General features: G+C 37.0%; 1 protein-coding gene across 6 annotated transcripts in view; it reads right to left on the minus strand.

Annotated features, from left to right (window-relative positions):
• ppfibp2b (PPFIA binding protein 2b) overlaps nucleotides 1-18305 on the minus strand; it is a 62278-nt gene that overhangs the window by 14897 nt on the left and 29076 nt on the right. For 4 of the 6 annotated variants that reach the window (XM_055155207.1, XM_055155206.1, XM_055155210.1 and 1 more), the window contains 5 exons: nucleotides 17576-17662; nucleotides 13639-13752; nucleotides 9728-9892; nucleotides 3371-3568; nucleotides 1546-1638 (listed from right to left, as the gene is read on the minus strand). In XM_055155207.1, the coding sequence (XP_055011182.1) occupies nucleotides 1546-1638; nucleotides 3371-3568; nucleotides 9728-9892; nucleotides 13639-13752; nucleotides 17576-17662 (657 nt within the window). Of the gene's footprint in view, nucleotides 1-1545; nucleotides 1639-3370; nucleotides 3569-9727; nucleotides 9893-13638; nucleotides 13753-15262; nucleotides 15360-17575; nucleotides 17663-18305 lie in introns of those variants that run through there. The other 2 variants (XM_055155211.1, XM_055155208.1) reach the window with 2 other exon arrangements.

Here is an 18305-nt window from a genome sequence, read left to right on the forward strand (position 1 = left end):
CTCTTCTAGGACAACACAAACATATACTAAATGGTGCATTGTGTAACTTTTCTGGTGGAGGGCACATCAAACGATTTTCTCCATGGAGATGTTATTTCTTTGTCTGGAATGTTTTACAGTACGGAATTAAAAAAACGTGTTCATTTGTTTTTCAAAATAAAACCATAAATAAGAAAATGAAAAAAACAATTTTTCAAACCAAAATGATAAAAAAAACAAAAAACGGATAATGATTTGTTGTTTCAGTTTTAGATTTTGTGCCTAAATGAATAATAGAAAAAACATCCCAGTCCTAGTCTGGTCCCGGTCTGGTCCCAGTCTCGGTCATGGTCCTGGTCTGGTTCCGGTCTGGTCCCAGTCTCAGTCCCAGTCTGGTCCTGGTCTCAGTCCTGAGTACCCGACAGTCCTGACACTCCCGACTGTCCTGGTTTAATCCTGGTGTAGTCCTGTTTTATTCCTGGTTCAGTCCTGGTTCAGTCTGGGGCCATTATCTGTTTTTTCCATTATTCATTTAAACACAAAAATGAAAACTGAAAAACGTATCATTATCCCTTTTTTGTTTTTAGTTTTGGAGGCAAATAATGAAGAAAATAGTTGTTTTTTTGTTTTTTTTAATTTTGAATAACTGTTCAGTTTTTTTGAGCAGTAAAACCGCTTGTAATTGAATAAATGTAAGGTGAAATATGACATATCCATAGAAACAAGCAGGTGACAGACTCCTAACCAAAAAGTTACACAGTGTACCTTTAATCAAGACACAACCACAATGTACTGAAGGTATGAAAAATACAATGTAATACGTATAATGGAGAAAAATGAAGTGGGTTTGGGGACATTAAAGGTGCACCTGAGCACTCCTCCAGCGCTCCTCCCAGTGCTGCCTCTCCAGCTGAGTGTGCTCCACCGTGAGCTTTAGGCCTGACAGCTGGCTCATGAGAGACTGGTAACACACATGCAGAGAGGAGGAGATGGACAGCTACATACACAGGAAGTGCCCCAAACCAGTGGTTAGAAGGTGAGACGGGGAGAGAGACAGAGAGAGGGGAGAAGAGGGGAAGCATTTAGGTAACCAAAGAGGAAGCCATAAAGTAAAACAGCGCATCAGTAAAAAGTGTTAGCACAGGGAAAAGGCAATCACCACTGGAGGTTAAACTGAAAGATATAGGTTAGAAAACACAATTGGTGTGGCAAATCGAATGAGGCTGCCTGGAATTTTAAATATATATTGTCATCATAGACTAAAAAACTGTGTACTGTAAATGAAATTGACTCTCATCCATTAAAATAACAGAAACATTTGTAGCTCTTTTATTATGGTCAATATATAGGTGTTAATACGATAACTGTGGTATAAGAGTGTTTTCCTTGATATTGAAGATTTGGCCGATATTTTACTTATTTTACTGGTATTTTTTCAATTTTTTGCAGTAAACAGACTAGTGACTTACAATGGGAATAGAAGACATATTAGTCCATATACTATGTACTAATACTACTTTTTTATTTTTATTATTTTTCGACAAACAGTGAGTTGGTTGACGTTACCTTGGTGACCCTGAGTTTCCTCTCATACTGACTCTTCTCTGCCTCCAGCTCGTCCACTCTGCTCTTCAGCTTTTTAACTTCCTGAAGCAAATCCTGCGTGAACACATAAAAACACACACAAAAGACTGTAATTATCTTCAAATCCGTGTGAGCAGAGCATTAAATGTGCATGCTGCTCTTGGCATGGGTGAGTAAAATCAGAAACTGATTTGGATTCGGTTGTAAATCAGCGGGAATCCAGGAATCATGCCGATGCAGAGAGGGGAGGGGCCTCAACACCACAGCGTGCAGTTATCAACAACCTGGATACAACATCTGCAAGCCATCCACCAACACCTCCACTCCCATTGGGTTATTATTACACACTTTGGTTCAATAGTACAGTCCTCCCATCCACCTGAGTATAGAAACATTGTTAGTACAGGGAAGACCCACAGACATGCAACTTCAAATCAACAACCATTTAAAAGAGTTGACCAGGGTTTGACAGGTTTTCCAAATACTTCACAACAGAAAGTGCTGAGTGTTTAAGTACACTATTGAAAGCTGTGTAAAGAGAATTAACTTGAAACAGATGGTCAGTTAATTGCTTCTGCATGTGTCCCTGGATAAGATATTCTGTTACAATGTCTACAATGTGTACAGTCTATTACAATGTGTACAATGTTCTATTACAGGCCATGGCATTGACTGGTATTATCGTAAATATAGGCTACGTTTATATGATGACGGTCTGAACAAAAGACTCAGAAGTGGCGTCGTTTCTTCACTTTTTATTCCTCGTTTAGACAAGCGTTTTCAGGAGGAAACGCATACGGTGACGCACAAGTGTGTGGGATTCGATTGGGTATGCATGCCAGGCGGCCAGGTGGTGATGTATATGACGTAAACGCGTACAGCAGATATGACGAGAGTTTTGCGTCTTGGGCTGTGTAGATGGAAATGCTACAGCAGAGCGTAATCAACTTTCCACTCTGGAGGGTGGTTTCAGATTTTTGAGTTTTTAAGCCCCAAAAACACGTCACCATCTAAACGAAAGGCACTTCCAATAAAATATTTTGTTGTTTTTACCTGCAAGTGTTCGGCCCTTAGAAATTTCAGTTAGAAAGACAACTGGTCTTTTTCTGAAACACTGAAAATTTAAACGTGCACTGTGTAACTTTTTGGTTTGGGTCCATCAACCTGCTTGTTTCTATGGATACGTCATTGCTCTGCCTGGAATGTGCCAGATTATGACATTAAACAGCTCTACCTTACATTTATTCAATTACAGATGCTAAAAAACATCAAGAAAAACACAGTCTGACTGTGAGTGGGGTCGCCTCTCCACAAATCTGACCTGTAACTTGGTCTGGTTAGGTCTCCATGATGATAGAAAAGTTTAATGCTATACTGTGAAACATTCCAGACAAAGCAATAACCATAAATACCATCAAATGTCCATAAAAAAAGCATGTGACAGATCCTTCACCAGAAAAGTTACACGATGCACTTTTAATTTATTTGGTTGCCTATTCCTTCTGGTTACAAGCACACATGAATAGACATCTAGTTTTTTCATGACACATACATTTCAAATCATAATACTGTACTTCTGATTAATGTAGACAAACATATAGAAGTTGATTTGGAAAACCCATTCAAACTAATAGCGCTTGAAGAGGGTCCATCAGCTGCCCCCACCCTGCACAAAGACAGACTGTAGATGAGTACAGAAAGCGGTTAGTGTGATTGGTGGTGGTCCGGTACCGGCTGGAGTGGACTGTTAGAGGGGGGGAGGTGGGGGGAGAGGGGGAGGAGGAGGAGATCCGTGGAGTCTCCCTACGTGAACGCCGCCGCCGTGTGCTCCGCTGTGCTGCTGAGAGGTCCGGGGCTCGGAGAAGGACAGGCTGTGACCCCTGTGAGGAGGGCACTGTCCGGCCTCTTGCTCCTCCAGGGCGCGCCTCTCCTGGATCTTACAGCTGATCTCCTCCTGAAACCTGCACATCTGCTCCTGTAGCTCACTGATCAGGTTCACCACACACTGCACGGGACCAGGGAACAGCGACAGGGGTATGATAGAGAGAGTCAATGGGGGAGTGATAGTTCAGGAATTTTATAATACACTTGACAAATGTTGACCTGTAGAAAGGTACAGCTCTTTACATTACACCAAATAATAAATAAATAAAATAATAAGGATAGTAATGTTTCATGTACTGCAGTCACTCTTGCTTTTCTTACATTATATTGTCATTTGTAACTGTTGACAAATACTAAAATAATGTTTGAGTACAGGTCAGCTTACACTTAAAGGTTCTACATTATGCAAAATTGTCTCTTGTGAGCTTTTAGCCATGTTACAATGTTGTTACCCCCTCAATAACATACCTGGAGTTGTGTTTTGTTTCATTCACACATGTGAATGAGAGACTCCTTAGTATTAATGACTACATCTCCTAACATCAAAATGCTCTGTTAACAGCCACCTTTTACTTTTAGTTCAGTAAAGATTAGCAAATTTACGTCTGAAATTATTGAAATTATTGAAGTTAAAATACACAGTGAAGCACTTCCTGCATTAGCACATAACATCAGAAGGTGGAAGTGTTTTCTGTTTTCTGATTGAAGGAAAAACTCAGCTTAAATATGCAGAGTTTGTGTGTTAAAGATGTGTGAATGAAATAAAACACAACCCCAGGTATGTTTTTGATGAGGAAATGTCATTATAACATGGATCAGAAAATAGCACAGTAAGGGTCCTTTAAAGTTAATGAATAAATGAATGAATAAAGGTCTGAGTTGACAGTTTTCATTCCGTATTTATCATTGAAGTAGCTATTTTATCTAACAGGATTGGAAGTATCTGGCAACTACAATTATTATTTACAAAGCTAAATAACAACAAAAAGAAAGGTTATGCATTAAGTAAAGAAAACACTGGTCAAAGCCTAGACCCGTGATGCAGTCCATCTGTCAGTACATGCAGCTCTCTGGCACAGCTGGCATGTTCTGGCCCCGCCCTCAAGACCACGGTCATTATAACACACTTGTATTACAGCCAAAAATGGCACTGAGACCCTGAAATGAGCCCCAGGCGGAAGTGGAGGAATGAAGGACTGATGCAAGACACTTCACATGTATTTTATGTACTTGTTCCATGGGCCTCTGTTTGGCTTAGTGCTGCAGGGGTGGTTGATTTAGCATGGCGTGACTTGGATTGTTTTTGTATTGTAAGAGGTATGAAGGGTCGTCGCCTCTCAGCTGGGTTGCTATGAAAAGATGGTATGCAACAGCAAGCTCTATCTGCTGAATGTCTACAGAAAATAAAGACTTAGCCAAAAGTGTGGGACAAACTTAAAGCATAAATAGTGCCCATTTAGTGCAATTCATAGCTTTACTTTCATATTTTCTTATATTTTCTATGTGACCAAAATAAAACTTATATTATATAACAAAAATGATCATTGTCAGTAGTTTAATCCATGTTTAAATCAACATATTTTAATTCTGCATATAGAGGTATCATCTTAAAGATAAACAGGTGGCCAGTTGTTGTTGTTTTTTTTGCAATTGTCTATATTGTAAAAAGACTGCAAAGAAATGCAAGAAAATCTGAAAAAAGAAACTGGTTGTGTAATCTGTCAAACTATATTTCAAAGTTATATTTCTGCATGCTTGCAGTTAATTTGACAATCCATTCACTTAACTACTGTACTATACTTGAACTTCAACCCACACATTTATAGGTATGTATAGGTAATGCATCTTATTAACATTATTTGCACTGTGTGAAAAGTTTAGTTCAGTGGATTCTTAAAGATTCTATATTACACAAAACTGACTCTTGTGATCTTAAAGTCAAGTTATAATGTTGTTAAATCCTCTAAAACACACCTCACCCAGAGTTGTGTTTTGTTTCATTCATACATGTTTAAGTAACCCTTTATTATCTTGTCTACATCTCCAAAGTTCAATAGAGATTCCTGGACAGAAATGATCCAAATCATTCTACTGAATGTGTATTGATTTTAAAACACAATGGTGCATCACATGATATCACAAGGTAGAACATAGTGTTTTCTATTTGAGAGAAGGCAGCCTAAATATGCAGGGTTTGTGGGTCCAGCATGTGTGAATGAAACACAACTCCAGGTAGGTTTATGATGAGGAAACAACAATAAAACAAATAAACAACAATCAGTGGGCCCTTTAAACAAGTTATATGATGTTCTGATGTTATAGACAAAGTTAGGAAAGTTGTCCATTGGGGTGGGACAGTTCCTGAAAAGTAGACAGTGACAGACGCTTGAGTGAGGGGCGTGTCTTCTAGAGGTGAAAGTGGCCGCTACAGAAGAATGCTCCGAGTGGATTTTTGTCATTCCTGCCTCCAGCCCACCGGAGCCGAGCAGCTGTTCTCCACTAAGACGAGAGCACTGTCACTCTACAATACTCTAACCATGTCAGGCCTGTGCTGGTCTATGGCTTATGTATTAACCAGGAGGGCCAGACCTGATAGTACTGAGTTATCCTGCACTTACTGATACTCACTGACATTGACTCATAAATGTTTTCTAGTTGTTTCAACCTTCAAAATTGATTGATGGACAAATACACATTGTTTTTTGTGTAATTGTCAATACCAATGATCAGATTATGCATTTTATTCTATCAGCAATGTACTTTAATCTTGTTTTGTATATGTATAAGAGATCCTATCAGCCTTAAAGCTCCACTTGAAGCCTAAATATTTTAGAAAAATATAAATGCATAAAGCTTTATGTGTACACTTTAGTCCAAAGAGAGTACTGCAATATGACTACACTGCTCTGTACACAGTTGGGAGCAAAATAAGGTTGTGGATGAGTTCTATTTAGTAGGGATGTAACAATAACCCAAATATTGTGATCGTATCGTCAGAAGTCTCACAGTAATATTGTGGATTGTCACAATATATCGAATTACAAGTTCCTTTGCTTAAATGCATGGTTTTATAGTAGCAACATCTTATGAACATCGGAAACTACATATCCCAGGATTCATTTCAGTGCAAACAACATGAGGAGATATGTTTTTTACTTGAATTCTAGGGATTTTGACAGAAATAATTCACACCAAAATCTTGTCATGGTATTTTAAAAGCAAAAAAGTGTCCCTTCTACAATTATATTAGCCTCTTCAAAATATCGCAATAAATATCGTACCGTGAGATACACATTGTGATAATATCATTCTGTGAGATTCGGATATCGTTACATACCTACTAATTAGACAATTTGGGGAAAATAACCAAAATTGGTCAAAATGTATCAGCAGAGGTCACTGGCTATCAGTTCCTCTGGATTCTAAACAACTCTTAACGGCATTCATCAGATATGAAAAAAAAAGTAAATCGTTCAAGCTCTAATACAAATGTGCACCAATTGCCAGAACAAACTCACCATAATTCGCAATAAATTCCACTCTCACTCAATAGCACCATTTCAAGAGCCAATATTTGAGCTAAATAGCACAGGATACCTGCTGTTGCATTCTCTTTGTTATTAACAAACTTATTCCTGGACACAAAACCACTTTTCCCACCCCAGTTCCTGTCATATATCACTGTTATCAGCCGGTCATTGTGCCTCATCTTGTCCACCTCCATCTTCTCTGTCCTGCTCCTGCCTGCTCCTGCCTGCTCCTTGGATCCTTATCTCCTCTTTCATATGGGTCCTCACATCCTAATCTCACTGAGTCCAACACTTTTATCAGTGTTTTGTATCAGGACGATCCGGGTGAAAGAGGCTCAGGACCAACCCACACACAGCAACAGCTCTGGGGTGGTGGCAGCTCAACGTCATTAAAAACTCTGTCTACGGAGCAGTAGAGGACAGACTGCTCAATTGACAATATGTTGCAGAATATATACCACTAAAATGAATTACAAAAGAATAAAGACTAATTTATTTATTTATTTATTAACAACATGGTCTAACTGTGCTGATGTTCGGAGACTGAGTGATTATATATTGTCCAGTTCAACATGTTTTTCCTTTTGTTTTTTTATGTCATGTCAGTATGTTATTTAAATGCTACGACCCCTGCTCCGAGCCAAATTTCTACACAAGGGGACGAAATAAATGAAAACCTGAATAATTTATAATACAACGTTTAAACACCATTTTGTTTACATGATATAAGTGTTGTCACAAAGCAGAAATGTTGACACTAAGGAAATGGTTTCATATTCAATTTCAATACCCCAGTAATAACACAACAATCGAGCAATGGACAAACTATGCCCTGTTTAAGTTATTTCTTTAGTATCAGTGCTTGTTCAAATGTGTATCTAGTTTTTATAGTAGTTTTATTTGTGTATCAGTGCTTTTCACCCTATTGGGATTGGGATTATATAGAGCAACTTCCTCTTAGTAACTGGAGTATGGAGATTTTAAAATACTACTTGAGTTCACAATGTACTCTGACATTATAGTGACACATACATGGAGTTCAACAGTGACCGCCCACTCTGGATCCGGAAGTAAATTTTCCATTCATTTTCCCCACAGACTTTTAGACAATTTCAAATGTTAAGAGTTCAAAGACATCACAGGCTAACCGAGGCTAACCAGCTTGGTAACTAACATCCATAACATGGTTGTTTTAAGTCCAAAAAGCATGTTTAAAAATGCAAGATTCAGCAAAATAGTTTAATAACTTTGTAGTTTATAAAGTTTCAGAGGCAGCTTTTAAATAAAATTAGAGGTCTTGTGGTCATTAGTCACCACATAGATGATTTTTTGGAAAGTCCATGGGAAAAATGAATGAGAAATGTAGAAATGGGGGGTGAGCGATCACTGTTGAGCTCCAGTTCTGACGTAGCCTTTAAAAGACTTGCTCTTTTGTTTACTGTGTAGTTAATTAGTTATGTTGACATTGACATTGGATTTTTTACGTTTGACCCAATATCTATAAATACTGCAAACTGTGTAGACATAGAAGAAGCTGTCAGTGTTACATCCAGCAGCTGACAATGAGCAGTTCAAGTGTGTAGAGGTACAAGAGGCCCACTTCACACCCTTTCACATGCATTCCTCCAATCACATTCTTCAGGTAATTAAGAAATTTCATTACACACCCCATACACTTATATACAACCCATCTGTCAAAATAATTAGTGAAGTATGTGGTAAAAACAGTCGTTGTTGTTAAAGAAAACCAACTGAAAAACCTAGAGATAAGACTTGAACTAGATCAGATAAGCAGTTAATCCAGAAAAGTCCACAGTGGTAGGGGTCCCAGGATTTGCCCAGAATTTGGTCCTATTCCCAGGGTCTTAGCAAGTCTGGGAAATGTCTATTTTGGTTTGGGCTCTGGAGTAGTGGAATACTGTGCCTACGAGAGCCAGTCAAAACACTCTGAAACTTCACAAACTTACTCCTGTACCTACTGCTTTGACCAGCTTTTATTTATTCACTGTGAACAGACGCCAATAAAGCCATTAAATATTATGTCAGCATATGTCAAGGTTTTTGAAATCAATTAAGATCTACGAGTATAAAACATTATATTTGTACTGAACTCTGTATATGAATGAATGAATCAATCAATTTTATTATTGTGTCTTGCCCAGCCCTTTCATGGGCCAATAAGCCATATCATAAAAAGGACAATACAACAAAAAATGAGTTTCAATTTCCACTTCTCCCAACTCACACAAACCACAGAGTTTGTCGTCTTCAGGGGTGTAGAAATGGTAAGCTGTAGTATGTGTAATTTTGTGAACCTGGCTGGTAGATTTTCCATTATTTACTATGTTTTCATCTCATTCAAATCTCTGTAAACAGATTAATAAATCAAATTGTAAGACTTGACTCTGCTGGCAGACAGTGGAACTTGTTTCAATGCAATCAGCTACTGTATCAATATGTTACCTTCAACTGTCACTGAAAAAACCCAAGAAAACAGAAATACTGTACAAAACCTGTTAACTACTATGAACAAATGTTAACTATTAAACTCCATGCGTGTTCATTTTTTTCTCATCCAGGTATGACAATGATTAAAACAATATTAATAGGTCAACTGGACTTATTTAAGAACCAAAATGTTTTAAGAAAAGAAAAGCAAAAAGAACTAGATCCAGTTGAATAATAATATTGTTTGGAGTGTAAACTATTCAAGTATTAAAGTTAGTCTTTTTAAAATCAATCTCTCATACCTCAGCCTTGTTGTTCTTGGCGTTGGCGTCCCCAGTCTCCAGTGTTGGTGATGTGGTCCCGTTGACAGTGGTCTCGTCCATACTGACAAGCTTCAGTTTGAGGTATGACACTTCATCCATCAGGTCCAACTTTTGCGTCTCCAGTGAAGTCCTGCTCATGAGCTCCTGGTAACCCACATACAGACAGCAGAGTTAGGTCATGGCCAGCTCCCTCCTCTTCCTCCAAAACACAGAGCAGAGTGCGCGCTCAGCATGCAGCTCTACTCAGGACAGTCCCACACAAACAGGGGCCGAGCAGGGGCCAGGGCTCCAGGCTAAAAATACACACTCACACACACTGCACTTGAACACTATTAATACATCAGTGGGCTTCTTTGGAATGGGACACAACAAGAATAAAGAGAGTCTAAACTTGTTTATTAGCAACATGCTCAGGACATGACCGTTCTGTTTCAGTTCCTTATGCAGACAGACTCTGGTGTATCTTCCTCTTTAAACTTTAAACTTATTTTAGTGAATACACATGCTTTACTAGCATGTACTAATTATTAATATTACAAAACTTTCTGCTACAACAATAAGATGTTCTGTTGAGCCATAGTTTTAAGCCAAATGTAGCTTCAATTTTCAATGAGAAATGTTGTTAAAAATACCCAAAAATCTGATTTAATAAGCATATGGAAATAAAAAACATGCCCTTTGATGCTGTGGTACCTTCGTGTTAGAAGACCATAAACACCAGAGGGGGAAACCCCAGTGAACGAAGTGGAAGATTTAATTTAGACGTACAGATAATCTCATGCAAAAGTTCTATCTTATACTTACTCATGCCAAATACTTCAACTATGTATTTTATTTCTGCAGTTAAATTGTGATTTCAAAAAGCAGCAGTCTCAGCTCAAGCATTGTAACAAAAGGCGTCAACTTCATGTTTTTATGTTAAACCCTCTTTATACATGTGCACATACATAACTCCTGGACTTACCACTCTTCCTCCAGAGAGCAGAGACTGTAGTCCTCAAATGGACACATCACATGGTAAACAAATGCTGTCAGTGCTCAGACAGTAAAGTCCTCTAATGAGCCCCCTCTCTCTGTGTTAATCTCTTCACTTCTGTGTGTGTCTCTCTCTGTCTGTATTCAGTTCTATCTCTCTCTGTCTAAACCTGTCCAGTTTTGACAGCTCAGAGTGGCTCCAGAGACACATCTCTCTGGGCCATTTATCCGGAGTGTGCACTGAGCAGCAGCGGCCAATGGGACACCCCAAAGGAGTGACTTCAAGGCAAAAAGTCACACTTTTGCACCACAGCTGATCAACGAGATTCTGTACTATAAAATCTCTGCTTTGTAGTCTCAACGGACTCTGTCTGACCACAAGCCCCTGGCCACCAGTTTGTTGATGTATGAACTGTGCCTTGTTCAAATGTGTCTTAAGACTTCAAATAAACTATAGCATTTTTAATCTGTTAATTCAAGCGCAGTTTGTTTTTGATTTAAGAGAAAAAATGTAACTGTATAGTATACAAGTAAGCAAGTAAGTAAATAACTACAAGGAATGGCTTGAATTGGCAACAAAACAATCCAAAATCATTGCCCTAAATCTGTTGTTTTGAGTGCTAACATGTCCTACAGTGCATATATGGAAGTAACCTTATTGAATTATCAGCTTTCAACAGCCACTTCCCCCAAAACCGTCCACACAATGTTCAGTTACTCAGCCAGATAACCCAGCTTTTTCCTTTCAGTTAAACAGTTTAGTAAGGAGTATGCCCACATGTTCCTTCTGCTGGTGTCACTTGTTCTGATGTGTTTAGGAAAAGAGTCAAGAGGTCACTGGACAAACCATTACCCTCACACTGGAGCAGAACAAAAGCTCACGTTATCACTGTGCGCACACTCCTTCATCTGTTTACAGTCAAACAGCCTAATCACAACACTGTTTAACCACCACTCCTGAAGACCTCACCTCAGCCATGTTTTAACATTTTAACAGGTTAGAGGGAAACATTACATCTCATAGTTTAGTTAAAGATCCTGTATTATGCAAAAAATGTGATTTATTGTTTGTTTTATTTATTGTTTGAGACATCCTGCATTATTAGTCCATCTGCATATGCAAAGCTGAAAATGATTTCCAGGGCAAAATTATGCAAATGCTAATGGAGCATTTCCTGTATTACCACATGACATCACAAGGTGGAAGAGAGAAGAAATCAGCCTAAACCTGCAGGATTTGTATGTTAATGTGTGTGAATGAAACAGAACACAACTCTGAGTATGTTTTTGATGAGGAAATGTTATAACATAACATAGATCAGAAAATAGTGCAATATGGGCCCTTTATAAATGCAATCAAGAAAAATTGCAATCAAGATGTTTTGGCTCACACCCAGAAGTCATTTTCAATTTACAAATTATGGAAAAAGAAAGAAAAAAACAAGAAAAACTACATGGTATAATATGATGGGACTGTATTATACTGGAATCTCAACTTACCGTAAGCGTGAATAAGTGTATTTTAGATAACTATAACATACTATGATATAACAAATATTCCAATATAGTGGATTCCGATGCATCTTTGAAGCTGAGTCACAGAGCTGTTTTATTTTGGTAGGTCTTCCTTTTATGCCCAGTGCTTGACAGGAGCAGGACAAAGGGCCTGTTGAGCTGTCCTAACAGAGGACTGATTCTGAGCCTGAGTTTACTGGTCCCAAACGAGACTGCCTCAGAGCTGACGTCAACAACAATTGGAGACATCTGAACACACTCACTCTGTTCTCTGTAGTTATGAGGCTATTTACAGCTGCACAGGCTCTTTAAACTTTATTTTACTATTGTTTCAGTAACTATAACAGGAAGCGTGAGTACTAAAAGACACATACTCTTATTTGTATCTTGTACGTCCAAATTTATAGTCTGTGAGGTTAATACAAATATAATACTAAAATAATAGTTTGTAGACATTTAGAGTAATTTGATTTAATTTATGTAACAATATGTGGAAGGTTTAGAAAGTACAGAGCAATGGAGATGTACTTCATGCTGGCTTCAAAATGCAATACACAGTTATGTAGTGCAATTTTCATATGTTTTTGGAAATTGTGCATGATTTATTTTAGGCATTTCTGCCATTTTAATTCAGATTTTATTCAATTTAACAAAACTATTTGCCTTATGACCAGTCCATGGCCTCTTATAACACTCACACAACTCAGACAACAGGAAATGCGATTCACTCCAACAATGTGAATTGAATTACAATGAAACTATGTGAATTAAATCTTAACTAGTATGAACTAAGAAAATCTTTGTCATATTCTGGGAAATAGAATTGCACATGTGCTCTGGGTATAGACAAATAAAAAACATAATAATAATTTTGAGGTTCTGCACGTTTAAATCTAAGTCTATGTTTTTGTAATACAACTTGTGTGTTAGTACTGGTATCAGAAATAGGTTAATTAGATTGAGTGTATTTGCTACCATTGAAATTGTGTTAGCATTAAACATGAGATCTGAGCTGTGGACTGTAAATAGATTTGTTCTGTTGTTATCAAAGCAACCGGAGTTAATCTGAAAAATCCCAACAATGAGCCACTCCCTACTTTCCTGCCCTCAGCTGGAAAAGGTAGACCAAATACAAATCTTAAAGGTGCACTATGTAACTTTTTGGTTGTGGAGCTGTCACCTGCTTGTCTCTATGGATATGTCATTGCTGTGCCTAGAATGCTCCACAGTATGACATTAAACAGCTCTACCTTACAATTACAGACATTTTATAACTCAAAAATACGTAGAAAAACAGACATTCTGACTGTTAAACATTAACATTACCAAGTATTTGACAGACCTTCCACCAGAAAAGTTACACAATGCACCTTTAAAGCTACATGAAGGTATTTTGTTACCTGTTGTAGCATCTCTTCAGTGGACATGAGCTTCTGTCTGTGCTCCTTCAGAGAACTCTCCAAATCTCGAATCTTGTCGCCCTGAGCCTCCACCTGGTCTGTCAGAACACTCACCTGTAAAACAAACATTCAGTCAATAAAAACAAGGGTGATTAGTATGATGAAGTACAACATGAAGGACTACTAACTTGAAATTGTCGTATAATTTATGTATTTCTTTCTATTCATGCATAATAGGAGGGAAAAAAGTATTATATTGACAGTTTAAGGTGTATTTGTGGATTGGTGATTCGTTTGTTACCTATGCCCATTAAAATTAATATACTGTCAACAATACGACGATGAAATAAGAATGAAATACTAAAGGTGTTATCTTTCTGAAGGACCGTCCACCACCTGATTATTTCCATGGAGATGTTATTGCTTTGCCCTGAATCTTACAGTAATATCTCTATTCAAATAGATAGATATAGAATAGATAATGTTTTTGCTGCTATTAAAATAACTTAAAACATACATTCTAACTGAGCAGGGTGACCTGTCTGGAGGGTCAGCCTGTCATTAATTACTATATCAACTTAAGCAATATACAATTTATTTTGGACCTCAGTATATATCATGTGTACATTTTCTTTGCAAAAGTGGGGAGATTTTTGTTATTTTTGTAATAATACGCTAAGATTTGAGCTTATTCTGTTATCCATTTGTTGCAACTCATGTTTTTTTAATGATACTGTCAGTAAACTACTTAAAAAATGTTTACTGGGATTATCCTGCTTCTTATTCTTTATTTTAATTATACCAGTGGCATAAAGCAGTTTCAATATGATCATTTATTGCAATATTTATCGAAAAAAAATCTAAACATTATGCTTTAACAGGCCCACCCGCACCAGAAAAGTTACATACTGAACTTTGACCAATATAAGAGAGGTTGATATAATAGTCATAGTAATTTGCAATCTAATGTGGTTGGTCATCCTCATGCTGCACTGATAGAAGAGCTCCTGGTTTAGCTCAGACTCTACAGAACCACAGAGTCAGGAATGTGCAGACAGTGACAATACTACATCTCCACACCCACAGGGCTCCAGACACAGCTGACTGCTCACTTCAGCACCATTAACAGACTACAATCAGCACCTACACTAATAGCTCTGTACCACAGCTAATAAATACAGCATAAGTCTGTAAAAATAATGTATAGAGGGAAGTCATCATAGAAAGTCTGTATTTCACATAAAATTATGCAATTCACAAGCAAATGAAAAGATCGTTGGATAAAAGGCAAAGTTTAAAGAACATTATTTAAACACACGCATATGTTAATTAATTACAATAAAAACAATGAAATACCAGCTAAAGCACAACTATTTTCAGAATCCTTTAAAGTCCTAACGTGTTACACACAACTGACAGCATTTACCAAAACATGATTTGGAGTCAAAAGATTAGTATTTTAAAATATTCCCAAGTTGTTGTTTTTTTTTTTTAATTAACACAATAAAAATATGATACAATATTAAACAAGAAAGTAATCCACAACAAAATGTAATGTTATTTGTTACACAAATAATGATTACAAAAAAGCTACGTTCAAATATAAAATTGCCCTTTGTCTTACCTGCACAGAACTCAGCACATGTTATGAAAAACAGAAAAGGAGGTGGATGTCCACATGGTCTACACACTAATTTACAATGATTCACCTGAAGGACACTCATAAAGAAAAGAAAGTGAAGGAAAAGCGCAAACACTCAAAGGGGAACCTGCTGTGAGCCAATCAGATTCAGAGTCTACAAAAATAAGCCCCAGCCCCTTTAGGTAAGAGCCAATCACAGAAGACCAGAGAGAAGGAATGTGGAACAGTACAGAAGTTAGACTTAAGAGATAAATAGGTATGTGGCATGCGTCAAAGTGGTGATAAAGTGGTGATAACAATAATTCATCTAACACAATAGTGAAATATACTTTAGTTTTATTAAACATGAAAAACTAAACTGAATCCAATCTACACATTACAAGTGGTTGATAATATTGACTAAGCATTAATGTTTTCCTCAATATTAAAGATATACTGACAAGTGAAAACTGAATTCAGAGGTGAAATGCTTCATTCATTGAGCAACACAGTTATTAATATTACCTAAAATTGACTCTTGTGAGTTGTAAGTCATGTTAAAATGTTGTTACCTCCTCAAAAACATACATGGAGTTGTGTTTTGTTTAATTTGCGTAATAGTGCATGATTAGTCTGTAAATCTCAAAAGCTCAAAATGCTCTATCCCACCTTGTGTTGTCAGGAAGCAGCAGTTTTCAGTTTAAGAGCTACTTATTACTTGTTATGTGAGTGATGAGGAAAAAACATTAAAAATACCATACTATGGGCCCTTTAATTGCTTTTAATTAATTACAGCCCTCTCTCTCACTCCATCTTGCAAAGTCTGGACTTAAAAAAAAAAAAAAGTTGTCTCACTAACAAGAAAAATCACAGATATTTAGATTTCCTGCATCCTGTCAGTCTAATTAGTTTCTGGGTATTCACTCAATACTCCAATAATTACTAGTCAGCCAATAGTCACTTTCTCTGCATCGTCAAGTATAAGTACTGCGTTTCACTATATATCTTCTGAAGAAAAATGTTAATTAAAAGCAAAGGTGCATTTTGTAGGAATGCAGACAGATCTTGATGCCTTGTGTCTTATGAGCTGTATAATCTGAGGCTTCAGCAGCACATGGTTGTTACTGTAAACACCTGCTCAGACAGTCCTATGTGCCCCAACACGTTTGTTATGGATCAACTCAAAATACAGCAGTCACGATTAAAGATGTTTTTCTATTGCTTCAGATAAATCCCTGGCTCGTTCACTACATAGTTTTAAATATGTTAATAAAATCCTAGCCTGAAGGTATTATGCTTTGATACAGTTTTATTTGTGTTTTAATAAAGAGCGTAAAGCAGCAAACACGTTGATAGGATGTGACCTTCTACACTGTTGTATCTGCTTACACATCTGTCTTAGAATGTTGTTATCTCTTCAGAAACAAGAGTGTATTTTGTTTCATTCACACATGTTTGAGTAATCCTGGTTTATTAGTTAGTTTTCACATCTGGATAGTAATGGCATATCAGAAGCGTTGTTTAAAAAGAGTGTGAGGAAATGTTTGATATTTCATGATAATGTGTGATAATCATTCAATTGTAGATGTTTCATTGTATTTTAATCCATGTTTGAATCAAATGAATTTAATCCAAGGTGTGTAAATGTAATTTGTTTTTTGTTTTTTTATGCACAGCAATAATGATCAATTGTTAATGTATTCATAAGGTGGAGGCTTTAATATAAGCCCTTTTGAGTTTTTCATCTAGTGTTTTTTTTTTTTTTTTTATTATTGTTATGTTACATATGTGCAAAATAAATAAATAAAATAAATTTGTCTGTCTACATCTCCAAAGCTCAAAATTGTCTGTTCCACCTTGTGATGTCATGTAATGGTAGTTTTCAGGTTAACAGCGACCTTTTACATTTAGTCAGTAGAGTTTGGTAACTTCAGGGTTGAAATCATCTAAATGATTCTAGTGTAGGTGTATGGAGTTTAAAAACAAAGTGGAACCTGTATTACCACATGGCATCATAAGAAAGAATCAAGTGTTTTTTGTTTGAGAGAAGAACTAAAGTGTTTATTGTGAATTAAACATGTGTGACTGAAACAAAACACAATTCCAGGTATGTTTTTGATGAGGAAACAACATTATAACATAGGTCAGAAAACATAATATACAGTAGGCCCTTTAAGTAACCAACTGATGTTTGAAAATGTGTTAATGTCTATACCATTATGGCTTCTAATGGCGTATAGTTGCTGCTCACTATACAAATGAACAGTCATTCTAATCAAACTTTCTGTAATGGTGCATGTTTGGAGCAGGTCTCACCTGTAACACCAGGGACTCCTTGTCTCCCTCTAGGCGTAGCAGTCGGTCCTGGTAAGTTTCATTGTTGGAGGGAGGGCAGAGCTTCACCTGGACACAAAGATAAGATGTTAACAGGATGTTTAGTATTTACAGTATGGTAACAGATACAGTGTACATTGTTAAGATTGTATCCTGGCTAAAATACAGTGGAAAGAGTGCCTGTTTATAATATTGAGTCTACAAAAATAGATTTATGTAAGCGATTTTGGCAATGCCTTAAAGTAATTGTCCAGACTGTGCCAATTTGACTCTTCCACAGTGGAAAAATACACAACGAACTCATTGTTATTATGACAAAGCTCATGTTTATTTCAGTTTCTTTGTCTAAACATTTAGTTATTCGGAAAAATAAATCTTGGTGGGACTTTCTTAGTTAAATGAAGAATAAATAAAAAATACTTGTGTGTATTTTTGACAAGGTCCTACTGGTTAAAACTGTTGATATGGGTTAATACAAATTCAATCCCTTGTGTCATTTCTTAAGGCTACAACACAGAAAAACTAATAAAGTAGCCTACAAGATAAGACTTCCTCTGAACTCTGGCTCTGGGAGAAAATCACATTTGAGGAACTCTGGGAGAGGTCTGGCTGCAGATGAATCACAGAGTTAAATAAAATTAGTTCAAACTATAAATGTAGTGGAAGACTGCACAGCACAGACCCACTGCTGTTCAGATGAGCATTCTTCACT

This window comes from Boleophthalmus pectinirostris, unplaced genomic scaffold (assembly GCF_026225935.1).
Source record: "Boleophthalmus pectinirostris isolate CB_2022bp ecotype Guang Dong unplaced genomic scaffold, ASM2622593v1 HiC_scaffold_2, whole genome shotgun sequence".
Lineage (NCBI taxonomy): Eukaryota > Metazoa > Chordata > Actinopteri > Gobiiformes > Gobiidae > Boleophthalmus > Boleophthalmus pectinirostris.